General features: G+C 45.9%; 1 protein-coding gene across 2 annotated transcripts; it reads right to left on the bottom strand.

Moving 5' to 3' along the window:
• Window positions 1–1,632: 1,632 nt before the first annotated feature.
• Window positions 1,633–12,456, bottom strand: LOC124332274. Of its 2 annotated transcripts, none has more exons than XM_046788872.1 (5): window positions 11,873–12,456; window positions 11,605–11,733; window positions 9,102–10,443; window positions 6,601–8,913; window positions 1,633–3,460 (listed from the first exon to the last, which is right to left on the bottom strand). In XM_046788872.1, the coding sequence occupies exons 4-5, from the start codon at window positions 8,886–8,888 to the stop codon at window positions 2,626–2,628; spliced, it is 3,123 nt and encodes a 1,040-aa protein (XP_046644828.1). In that variant the 5' UTR covers window positions 8,889–8,913; window positions 9,102–10,443; window positions 11,605–11,733; window positions 11,873–12,456; the 3' UTR covers window positions 1,633–2,625. The 2 variants fall into 2 exon arrangements, with proteins under 2 accessions (XP_046644828.1, XP_046644829.1); XM_046788873.1 differs by having other exon boundaries at window positions 2,519–2,917; window positions 6,738–8,913.
• Window positions 12,457–12,642: the final 186 nt, after the last annotated feature.

Genomic DNA, 12,642 nt, shown 5'->3' with positions numbered 1-12,642 from the left:
AGAAAATGCCACGACATTTATTGGAACTGGAATACATGCAGACTGCAGCATGCGTATCATTCATTTGGGACAGGAATTTTTTCTAGTTTCTAGGAATAACGTAACATTCGCTCACAGTAAATAATAATCATAACGAAAACTCGTGTCTACATAGCGGGGAGGGGAGGGGACTTAACAATCACCGACTAGATAGGTTAATCATCAGCTGGGATTTTGTAAATAATAATAATACTGGAGCAGCTACTTAATATTGCCAACTGCATTCCTTCTTTGATTTTTTTTTTTAATTTTCCATCCACCGGCTTGTTGTATTCGAATAAAAGAGGACATTTCCCAAAGGAGATTACCTGCTGAAAGAACCAGGCACGATGACATAATTATGATTCTTTGATGAGAGCGGCATCGTCCTTGTGTGTTTAACACAACATTTTGTGTTACCTTTTTTTTTCTTTCTTCAAACCAATCAACTCTCTGGGAATATTTACGAAACGTCAAGGAATCCTTCTGCCGCCTCTCCCTTTTTCGACTGAAGAATGAATCCATCATCTCATCTTTCATTCCTTTTCTCGTCCCGCCGAAGTTGTCGGTTGTAGAGAAAAATAAAAATAAAAAAAGGAAAAATCATCCGGTTGGATGGAACGACGACGGATGAATGGAATGAAGAGTGCTATCGTTTCACGGGGTTAAATGCTTCAGCAGATAACAGATACTATTATATAAAGCCGAATCCTATATTTAGATGCTTCCTGCATAGTAATAATAATAATAATAATAATATCGACGCGATAAATATAGCCCCGCAATTATAAGAGAAATATTACCGAGCCTGAATTCTGTGTAAGCTGAGCTGACAAGTTTACTATACCAGGAAATCGAATCGAGTGCTATAGCTAGCGCTAGCTAGCTGCCTACAATAATAATTCTTCCTTATTATCATAAACAACAATAAATTCTTTTAATTTGTTATTCTTTCCCTCCCCGACTGAAAGGGGGGGGGATATAGAATCGTGATTTTATACACGTACACGTATAGGTGGTGACGACACAAGTCATTGATTAAACACACACAGAGCCTGGTTTTATGGATATCGTTTTCTATTGTTAGTTTTTCCTTTCTTGCCAAACAGTCCAGGCTCTCCTTTTATATAATCGAATGCAACTAGCTTTCTCTATCTCTCGTATCTTTCTCCTATCGAGTATCGACTGAAAAGAGTCGCTGATTGTCCAGTCGAACGAATCCTGCCAAGAAGAAGAAGAAGAAGAAGAAGAAGAGGTTTTTTCTTTCTTCCTTTTCCATTTGAGATGATGATGAACGTTGAGCCATCAGAGGATTTCTCCGAAATGAAACAGCGGAACAATGGACCAAAAGAACAAGAATCAAAAGTTTCGTCCTTCAAAAAATAGGAGAAGAAAAGAGTTTCATTCTCTTTCTTCTTCATCTTCTTCCTCTGCAGCAGCAGCTTATTGCGTAGTGATGGCAGGTGGTGTTGGATAATGGCGTGAATTCAGATTTCGAATGAAAAATGGAAGAATGGCAAAAAAAGAAGGAGGAGCTACAGTAGCTCCTATACAGAGCAATATAGTAGCTACTTACCATTTCGTGAGAGATGTAAAAGGAAAAACGACGATGAATGAATGAACATAAAATGTGTATCGAAAAAACCAACAAACGAAACGTTTAGACGCCAGAAATGCCAAGGGAAATAGAAGAAAAAGAAAAACGACGACGTCCAAAAAGAAGAAGAAGAAGAAGAAGAAGAAGAGTGTTATTGCTCTGTTTGTCTCTGTGTGTCAAATAGGCGCTGCCATTAAAATGGAAGAAGATGGAAGCCAAGCAGATGGGAAGGGGGAAATCCGTCAGGCGATGGTTTAACGACTCTCCGAGCTGGAAGAATCTTGAAAAGAAAAAGTGAACAAAACGAAGAAGAAGAAGAAGATGGAAGCGTGAAGGACGTCGTCGTCGTCCGTAAAGAGGGCAACAACACGCAAGACAATTTCTGGGGCCGGGAATGTCATCCCTTTTTTACATAATGGCCAGGGCTCGTCGATAGAGAAAAGAAAAAATTTGAAAAAAAAAAAAAAAAAAAAAAAAGTGGCAAAACAAAAGACTGCGAAAAAACCGAGAGAATGACGTCAAAAGCGAAACGACGACGACGTCCGTGACACACAATAAAAATCACAAGAATCGAATAATGAAATGTCCATTCACGCACAAATACACAGCGACAATGGAATTCGCGAAAATAAAATAAAATAAAATTCAAAAATTGAATATTCAACTCGAAAAAAAAACCCAACCAGTTGGATATTTATATATAAGTATAAGTAATTTTTATTTAAACTTGTTTTTGAGATAATAAAAAAAAAGCCATTTAGTTATTACACGATCGCGTACAATCAAGTACTACAGGTAAAGAAAAATAATGGATGCGTAATGGGTAAAATGGGAAGAAGGATCTAGAGGCGATTGGGTTTGATTGGTTCCATTGTTGCATCAAACAAATTCATCTGAAAAGAACGGAGGGGCTGGAATGGAGCGAACTGGAACACGACAACAACTTTGCGTTTGTTTGCGATGGGGGAACGAGAGCTACCATGTGGGATGGGAACGTCCTATTCTTTTCTTCAGTGGGCTGAAACCAGGTCAGACCTGATGAGGGAAGACTCACCTTTGTGCGTGAGGTGGAGACGACTTGTCGACTTGTGCAGAGAAGAAGAAGATTTGACCCCGGCTGTTGTTGCTGTTGTTGTCCTGTTGTTGCCCTGTAATAATAGCGAAGGAGACGATGGATGACGATGAGCAGCCGAGAGCCCCGGCGATGAGCTGGTGGCGTGGGTGACAAGTCGTGCCGATGCAGCTGACGGGCTGCTTTTTGGAGGCTGGCCACCGGAAGAGATGAGGCTGCTGCTGCTGCTGTTAGGCCGTGGGATTCGGCTGCCTTGAATGGAACAAGTGGCTGGCGGCTGAGCTGTCACTACCGGTAATCCCGGTTTCACGCTCTTGAGCAGATTCGTCGAAGTGCTGGGGGAGGTGGCCGTGGTGGTGGCGGACGCCAGTCTCTGATGGCTAACACTGGGCGTTGTTCGGCTGGCCAACAACATCCGGCTACTGATGGCCTGGCTATTATGTTGGCGGAGTGGTGTCGCTGTGACGTTGCCACTGGTCTTGCTGCTCACCACTTTTGGCGCTACAATGTTGGATGGCGTTGTTGTTGCTGTTGTTGTCGAGGCTTTATTGTTGTTGGCCAACGGCCGGGCGCTTCGCAGAGCTGCCGGCCCGCTCGACAGGCGACTTGGCGCTGGTGGCGTTGTCACGGCTTGCGGAATTTTCGATCGAAGCGGAGTCCGATTGATATTCGATCTCGATCCTTTGGAATTACCATTCTTGCTGGGCTGCTCAACTTTGCCTTCCGCCGGTTTCTTGACGGGCAGTCCGCTCTCCACTTTCCTGATGCTCCTCCTGTATCGAGTGTCAAAAATGCCAAAAAATAAAAATAAGCGAAAGTCCTTTTTTTCTTTTTACTTCTTCCCAGTGAAATGACGAAGCGGATTCATTCAACCCTGTCCGTGTCGGCCTTCCAAGGTGAATAGCTGAATAGGATTATAATAAGTAGTCAAGGAGGAATGCAGAAGGAAGGTTGAAAATGAAGGGGAAAAAAAAAAGGAGTAACTCAACTATGAAAGAAAACGAACGGGTCAACAATCATTTATCATTATTTGATTGGCTTCTTATAACAAAAAAAAATAAAAATTTCTTTTCGCAGTTTCCCAGCGGGTGGGAACGTCGTTACGACTCTGGTGAATTAAAAAAAAAAAAACCCAACTGGAGCGCTCCATTAATTTCACCTTTTGTCGACGCTCTAATTTCGTGTCAATGTGGCAACAACAACAGACAACAAACATTTGAAAACGTTTCAGAAAAAGAAAAGTCCAGGGAAAAAGAAACGGCGCACGAGAGAGAAAAAGAAACAATGTTGTTATTTGACTACAACACAAAAGCCTTTGCGACTAGTTCATTCATTGAATGAACTGCGTGATCTGGGCATTGTGTGTGTGTGTGACATCATGCGATTGTCTCTCTCTCTGCCGGCACACACACACACACACCTTTTTACAACGGATATTAGAGACTCCCAAGGTTTTTCTGCCGATGAATAATAATCATCATAAGCTCTTGACGCGATGACCGAGTCACGAGAGAGACTCTTTTGTGTGTGTGTCCCTCGTCTATCTACTTGAGAGAAGAGCCATTCATTTTTAATATTGTCGCCAGGGCTGCTGGCTGCTGCTGATGACGCTGATCTGTCGTGTAGATTTCTCTTTTTGTTAGCTGTACGTGCAGAGGAGACAAATGAAAACAACGGCCAGGTATACTACATACTACATTATATATACAAGTGTACATATAAATAAGTGTGTGTGTGGGAATGGAGGAAACTCTCGGCGTAAAGTGTACTATATTTATAACTATACCCCATCATCATCATCAGCACCTTTATCGTTTTAATTACCTCAACTTCTCGACGGGAGTTTGAATGGAAAAAGAAAAAAAGACTTTACTCTTTTGGCTCCCTCAATTCTCCCAGGCCCTTTTTGGTCGCTGCCAAGGGCACCCACCACCAAGTTCCGAGTGGTGTGTCCATTAACGGATGAGAGACGCCCGTTCAGTTCGTAGCGCGTACACTAGGTACAACAAATGACAATCGTTCTTGTTCCAGCGCTGCTTGTCTCTTTGGGAGAGATAGTCTCTGGCGGGAGTTGAGAGTTTAGGTGGGGACATTTTTTCCGTTGGTTTTTGGCATTTCGAGGAACAAAGAAGAGTCACTCGTGTGACCTCTCCCGACAGCAGTCCACCTCTCATCTTTGAATGAATGAATGCCACCATCACGTCGTCTTATAAGTCACACACACAAGGAACCCGACAGCCGTCCCTTTCTCTCTCTCTCTCTCACTTTAATGGCTCCACTTTTTTGTGCTGTCGAATCCTGGCGAGTCACAAAGAATGCAACACACACACACACACAAAAGCCAAAGAGTCGCATTCCATCATTCCCCCCACCAACATCTCTCAAAAGTATACGTATAAGTAAGTCCTTTTTTCTTCTTCTTTTTTCCAACTTTTTTCTCAAATGGTGAGAGCCTTTTATCTACAATCCCCGTCTGCTAATCTTATACATTTCAATTTCTAAGAAGAAGAAGAAGAAGAAGAGGAAGAAGAAGGCAGGAAAGACAAATGAAGGCGACCATATACTCGGTCGGGTTTTATTTTTTAAATAATAGAAGAGATCGAATGGATAAAATATTACGACGCGTCGTCCCGACATTCATCAAAGCGGCCGGTCATGTTCATGTGTGGCTGCTGCGCTTCCTATCAGTAAAAAGAAGAAGAAGAAAGGGGCCCTCGTCTTATTATATGGACATCCTCTCGCACCCCACGTTGTTGGTCGGCTCGTAAATCGCTCGGGGATGGTTCAATTTCGAACAGCGCAGGAACAAACAAAAATGTCGATTGTTTTTAGCCGGCCATAACTCAATCATCTTCTTTTTCCCTTTTTATTTTCTTCTTTTATCCAAATGTTTGCCTTCCCTTTTTGATTTTCCACAAACCAACACGAAGGCCTCCCTTTTCCATCGTCAGCTCACGCGAGAACCTCACCGATAAGCCATCTCTCCTTTTGGCCGCTCATAGGCTCAGCTCTTTTCTTCTTCTTCTCTGTCCGTCCGTTTTTTATGATGTGAACAGATAGAGAAGATGAGGGTCGTACTAGGAAAGAATCTCGGAGGAAAAAGAAGAAGAAGAGCGGACAAAGAGGAAAAAGAAAGAAACTAAAGAAAAATGGCTATACGCGCAGCACACAGCACGGCAGTTATTATATCAAACACGACGCGTTTCACATTGTGGTGAGAAAGAGACTTAACCGCCGCCGGCTGTCCGTTCCGTCTTCTTCCTCTCTCTCTCTCTCCCGCTATTATATACATCACACAGAAAAATAGATAATATTCACTCCCATTAAAAAAACAAGTTGACGGATGTGATTTCCGATGAGTAGTGACACGGCTCAACTCTCTCAGTGACAAGCGTCGCCCCATTCAAATCCCCCCCCCCTTGACATCGGGTCCCTTTCACGAAATATTTTTTTTTTTTAAATTCGAGTTGCGATTCCAGTCAGATATTGCGCTGCTGGAAAAAAAACCCAAAAAATCCCAGCCACAAAATCGCCTTATCTGTTTTCTCTCTTCCGTATTTGAAGTTGGCGCTCCTTTTCACTGTGTGACGGGAGGGAGGAAGGAATGTCTTTTCAAAAGAGAATTGAGGACGGATGAAACAAAACAAAAACAAACAGCGTGACCCGAAAAAAAAAGAAGAGACCCAACTGCCACGCATTACAACGCACTTGAGAGAGAGTCTCGAAAAGCGACATATGGAATTCCATATCTTGTGATCCTCTCAAAGCCATAAATACACTATACTTGATAGAGTGAGAGAGAGAGAGAGAAATACTTTTGAGTTTGTTTGGGTTAGTGGACGGGTTGTGTGTGTCATATCTACCAGGATTAAGTATTATGGAGCGGGAGAGATTAGAAAACGTTTTGATTTACTTGACTGGCTCCTCCGGTTGGCATTCCACTGCTGGCTCGTCTTCGGCTGCTCCTGCTGTTGCTGATGGTGGTTGTTGTTCTTGTTGTTGTTGTTGCTGGCACTGAGTATCTGGAACACAGATGGCGCTCGTGTCCGGCTGCTGTTGTTGTTGTTGAGTGCGATCGTCCGAACGCTCGATGACGCCACTGACTTGGAGATTGTTGTTGCTGTTGCTGTTCTTGATGTTGTTGTGGAATTCCACCGCCGTCGGCCCAGAGATGGCGTGGCGGTCGCGTTCCAGTTTCTCCATTTCCAGGGCGCTCTCCATCTGCTGGAAAGCGCGCAACTCTTCGTCTGATTCGCCCAGGTGAAGTTCACTGCCGCCGGAAGAGGCGCCCGAATCGGAAGAGGCGTCCTGCTGGTGAAGCAGGTGCAGGTGGTTGTCTTCGCTGGACAAAGTCGGAGAGATGCTCGTCGGTCCCGGATCCAAAAACGTTTCGGGCGGCTCAATCAGGACGGACAGCGTCGATTCCGGAGTGACGACGTCCGGCAGCACCAGCAACTGTTGATCGCCGACCATCGGCAATTGATGATTGCCACTCGACAGATTCACATCTGCCGACGGTTGATGATGATGATGATGATAGAATTCGCGAAATTCTTCGTGCTCGCCGAAATCGCCGAACGGATCGCCGCCGGACGATGAGCTGAGGACGGACCAATTGTCGACAACGGTCGACACGCTCGAATTGGATTCACTTTCCGATTCGGTGGCCGACGAGTTGGACGAAGCTTCGATGGACGACATCATCATCATCCGCTTGTCTTCCTCGGCGATCAAATTGGTGTAAACCTCCGCCGGCTGCGGAATGCCCCAGTCGTCGGCGTTGACCGTTAAAATGGAGCGACGCTGGCGCTCTTTGGGCTCCGGCTGTTGGCCGCCAGTCAACTCCCCCAACTTGGTCCTGGGCAACGTCGCCGGGGCTTGAGCCATTTGGCCTTCCTCGCGCATCATTTTCAGATGAGGATCGACGTCCTTGTGGTTGTGGTGGTGGGCGGCGTTGAAACTCCGCGAATGTTGCGGCCGATTATTGCGGGGCGGTTTGCTGGGAGTGCTGACGATGGTCACGGCGCCGGAAGCGGCCACACGATTACCGTTGATGAGCACCTCGTCGGAAGACAGCGATCGGCAGATGACTGTCTTGCTGATTGATCCCGTTGTCGATCCTCCTCCTCCTCCTCCTGCCTTGTGCATCAATTTGGTGCGGCGTTTGCGTCTGGGAGGCACCGGCGGCGGCTCGTCAATTAGCGGATGATGACCTTTAGTCCAGCCGCCATCTTTCCGCTGGCCGAGACGCATGACAGACTGGATCAGCAGCTCCTCCGGCACGTCAACGGCCCGCTCCTGTTGTTGTTGGTGACGGACCGAGACTTTCCTGGTGACGGGCGGTTTGGCTTCGATAACAGCAGCCGGCGGATGATGGACGGCAGGCTGAGAGAAGCTATTCAGATGCTCCATGATGTCGGCCCGTTTGCCGTCGTCCCAGTAGTGACGGATTTTCAACGACAGCACGTCCTGCTGGCTGTCCTTGAGCATCTCGACCACTTGGAGCCGATTGAGCGTATTTCGGATGTTGACTCCGTCAATCTCCACGATCTCGTCCGCTTCGACGAGCCGGCCCCACGAACAATGGACTTTGGAGGCTGGACTGCCTTCGGCGCAGCTCTGAATGAAGAGCCGTTGAATGGGCAGACTGCATTCGTTGCCCCCGTCGAATTTCAGACCGAAACCTAATTTCTGGCCGGGTAGTCTGGTAACGCAGGCCACTTCTTCGACAAAGCCGGACAGGCTGAGGCAAACGCTGCCGACTCCGATTGACGACGGGCCAGCAGTCGTCTCGTCTTCATTGTCGTCGTCTAGAATTTTTGGCTGGACACCGACGGACAATACGGTGACGAAATCGTCCAGGTCCGAGTGACGATGATGGACAGGATCGTCTTTTGTCGTCGTCGTCGTCTGAACTTGAGGGTCTTGTAAATCGAGTCCGCCGTTGACGGTCAAGACGGTGACGTATTTGTGCCGGTCATCTCTTTCCAAGCTGTGCAAAGATTGCCGGGTGGGACTGCCACGGCTTCCGCCGGACCAATCAGTCAAGGCTCCCGAATCCTGGCTGCGCTGCAGCGAAGCATTCCGCCTTTGACTAAATCCGACGTGATGGTGAGACTGCTGATGCTGTTGGTCCATATCCATGTCTTCGAAATCCGTGGTGCGGATCCCGCCACCACCAATCCATTGGACGTGCTGCATTTCAATATCCGGAACGTCCGTCACTCTGTTTTACAAAAAGAAAAGAAAAGAAAACAACAATTTAATAAAATAAAATAATAAAAGTAGAAAAAAGAAAAAGAAAACCATCGACTCATTTTCTCTGTGTGCGTCGTTTTGTTTTGTTTGTTCTTTTAACGGTTAAATTTACTTGAGACAGGAGAGTCGAGAAAGAAAGAAAAGTGGTGAAATTACATGAAGAGACGACCGGAGGGGGGCCCACACCGGAAAACACCACTGGCTGGGCTGGCGTAGTAGTAACAGACAAAATCAAAGTTGCAGTGCGGTGCGGTGTGCGTAATAGCAGCAGCAGCAGCAGCAGCAGCAGCAGCCGAGTGGTGGGGGCCGGACTCTTGTTGGCGTCAGCAGACAATCAGCCAACACACTCATAACACGCACGTGGGAAATGGTCCGCAGTTCAGTCGCCTGGTAATGATTTCCTTCCGTTCTGCTGGACTGGAAGGTCGATCTTTTTGGCCACACTCTGCAACTCGATAGAATTTTTACATCTACACCCACACGCACAGCGTTTACACAACGCTTGATTGACCAACACTTTGTCTTGATAGTTTCTTCTACTTTGCACACAGACCCCAATACATCAAGGTATTGGACGCTGGTAGTGTTGGAGTCGTACGAATGATCAAATATCACTCGATCGTCTTCTTCTTTTTCTGGTCCCGAGTCTTTTCTTTCTTCCGCTTTCTACGTGAGCGTCACAAGGTGTTGATTTCACACGACAGGCAAAACAAACAAACAAACAAAGCACCGATGGAAAGTGTTAACGAAGAGAAGTAAAAAAAGATACGGGACTTTTTTTAATTTCAAAAGAAGACGATGGAGGAGGGTCTCTCGGCCGGCGTGTGCGCACGATCGGATGGACGGTTGCTGAGTGAGGCCCAACCTGCCACTTGCAACGCCACAAAACAGGTACACACGGGTCTCCGAAACGAAAAGAAGGAAAAAAAGAAAGGCGAAGAAGAACGTGTGTGTGTGAAAGCCCCCCTCTCCCGAAAAGAAGGTGAAACCCTCCTCCTCTTTGGCCTGGCCGATGTGAGCTAGGAGGACTGGACTTGGGTTGGGGGGGGGGGGGAAGTAGGAGGGAGTGTTTTCACCCGACTGTGTGGTTTTCTCCGTTGTCTTTCTCTCCTTTAAGACCTGCAGCCTTTCACGTAGCACCAAAATGTCTCTACCGTGTACAAAAGCCCATGCGGGCTTAACAACAAATATCACCGAATAAAATACACGGCTATTGCCTTTTTAGCTATCGTCCCAGTGTCAGGTGCATAACGATGACGAAATGTGTGTTTTGGAGACACACACAACGAAGCCGCCGCCGCCGCTCTCTTCTTTTCTACCCCAAGAAAGGACATTCCAAAGACTTGCGCGAATTCTTCCGCTTTTCTGGTTTTGTTTGTTCACTTTTTTACTTCGTCTTCTTATCGGTTGGCTTTTTTTTTTCTCTTTTTTTGGTCGTGTTTTTCTCTCTATGCGAGTGCGTCCTAAAAGGACTCGATGATCTCTGGTTGCCGATACTCTGCAAAGACAAACCAACAAAAAAAAAGAGCAGAAAACAAGTTTTTGTTAATTCAGCAAATGAGGTAAAACAAGAAGTAGCTATATATTGTGGAATGTGATGAAATAACCAGAAAAGGAAATATTTTAATCAGAAAAAACAAATAATCCATCAGCGAAAAACAACCGCGGCTTTAGAATTTTTTTTTAAGCCTCTTCCAATGTTAATGCTAATGTTTACATCATCAAATTCCATAAGCGATAGTGGTCGGCTGTGGAGTAGCACGCATGTTTTAAGCGTCGTTTTCTCTCCCCCCACCCCCTGGAAAACAATCCCGAGAAATTCTCTCCCATTTGGGCGCAATCAGCCCCTCAGCGCACTCTGAGGAATGAAAGAGGGAGAGAGAGAAGCCATTAAACGCATAGCTGCCAGCATTTAAAAATACACAACAAGATGTATAACGAAAACACAAAAATCCGAAGGCTAATATTTCCCTTTGAAATTCATATGGGTCAGTTTTGTGGTACTGTTGCAGCAACAGCAGCAGCAGCCACGCGTGGGACCCAAGACGCTTTCTCTCTCGGGGCGATCCGACCGGAATAACAACGCACGGACCCATCACGAGAATGAAAATCCCCCCCAACAACAACAACAACAATACACGCATTCACACAAATTGAAGAAGAAAGAAAAAAAGGGAACCAATCGTGCTGAATAGTTAAATAAAAAGCTCGCGGTACACATTGTGGGTTCGGAAATGATGTCGGCCCCAAATGAATTGAATTGATTTGGTAGTATAATTGCATCGGCGAAGAAACAAAAAAGCTTAAAGAAGCCATAAGAGAATAGAAAATAAACTGGAGAAAGGAGTCTGGAGCGATTGGACACGCTGCTGCTGTTGCTGCTGCTGTTGCAAGTCAGTCCGGCAGACCGGCCGAAACGTATAAGGAAATCGGGGTCAAGCGACCCAGTGCGTCTTTTCGCCCGAATGCGGAAGAATAAAACGACGACGACGACATGAACGAACGAACGAACGAAAGGTGTGTTGTTGTTGCGGCTGTTTTCATCCGACCAAACCAAAAAAAAAAATGTTGAAGCGACCGACCGACGGTGAGAAATGGCAACCGACATGCAAAACGCCAAAAAAGAAAAAAAAAAAAGAAACAAATCAACTTATACAACCTCCGGCAAAAAGATCCGCTCCTTCATTTCTGTTTCCCGAGAGTCGTTGAAAAACAAAAAAAAAATTCGGGACATGTCAACATAATCATCAGACAAGTTGCCCTCGTGCTTGAACTGTTGGTGGCGCTCCTGGAAAAACAAGAAAAAAATGTAGCTCCGTCATTTATGTTGTTGTTGTTAATATTCCGAGGATGGGGGGGTTTGTGTTCTTGTTTCGTCTAAAAAGGAAAACGAATGAAAATGAGAAGAAGCGTATCCGAACTTTCACCTCTGTCAGTAGATCAACGCCCCACGTAGCCGCAAGTGGAGAACGAGGAGGGGGGTTACAGACATTCCTGGGATTGTCATCACGCTCCTCCCTATCTCTTACACTGACTCACGAACTCCAGCAGCAGCAACAAGTTGAGGCTACGCGTGCGTTCTTCTTCCAGCTCGATCGAGGCTATAGCAACGCCCCTGGGCAGCGTTTGTGTAACGGGGAGACCGTTTTCTCATTTCCCAGGAAGAATAGAAAAAAATAAAAACTTTTTTTTTCCGGTTATTACAACAAGCAGAAGGAGGAGGAGGACGAAGGTGGCAAGGGAATCTAAGATTAGAAATCAAAACACACAGCGCGCCAAAATGCAAACACTCTGAAACTTGTTTGCCTTTTTTCATGAATGGCGTGTTGCTCCTTGTGTACACACACAATCTCCTAGGTGAACTCCCTTCTTTGTGCACACACAAACACACACAAGATTGGGGAGATTCTTTGACGGGACTGGCGCGGTCGGTCAAGTCTCTCTCTTTTAAAATGGCCTCATGATCTCCTCCACAATTGGCAACGACGACGATGGCGACGGAAGGCTCCTCAACCCATCCCTGGCCCCCGTCGTTCGACAATATCGTAAAAAGAAACTCTTTTTATGCAACAACATCAATATTTTCTCTCTTCTTTTTTTAGGGTCAGCAGCGCAGATCCTTTCTTTAACGCCGTGTCCCGAACCACATTCCAACCATCGCCTAGCCTTTGTGCAACAAACATTTATTATAATACCA

The sequence above is a fragment of the Daphnia pulicaria genome, chromosome 1 (genome assembly GCF_021234035.1).
Source record: "Daphnia pulicaria isolate SC F1-1A chromosome 1, SC_F0-13Bv2, whole genome shotgun sequence".
Taxonomy (NCBI): Eukaryota; Metazoa; Arthropoda; class Branchiopoda; order Diplostraca; family Daphniidae; genus Daphnia; species Daphnia pulicaria.
This window is presented reverse-complemented; position numbering and strand designations above follow the sequence as displayed.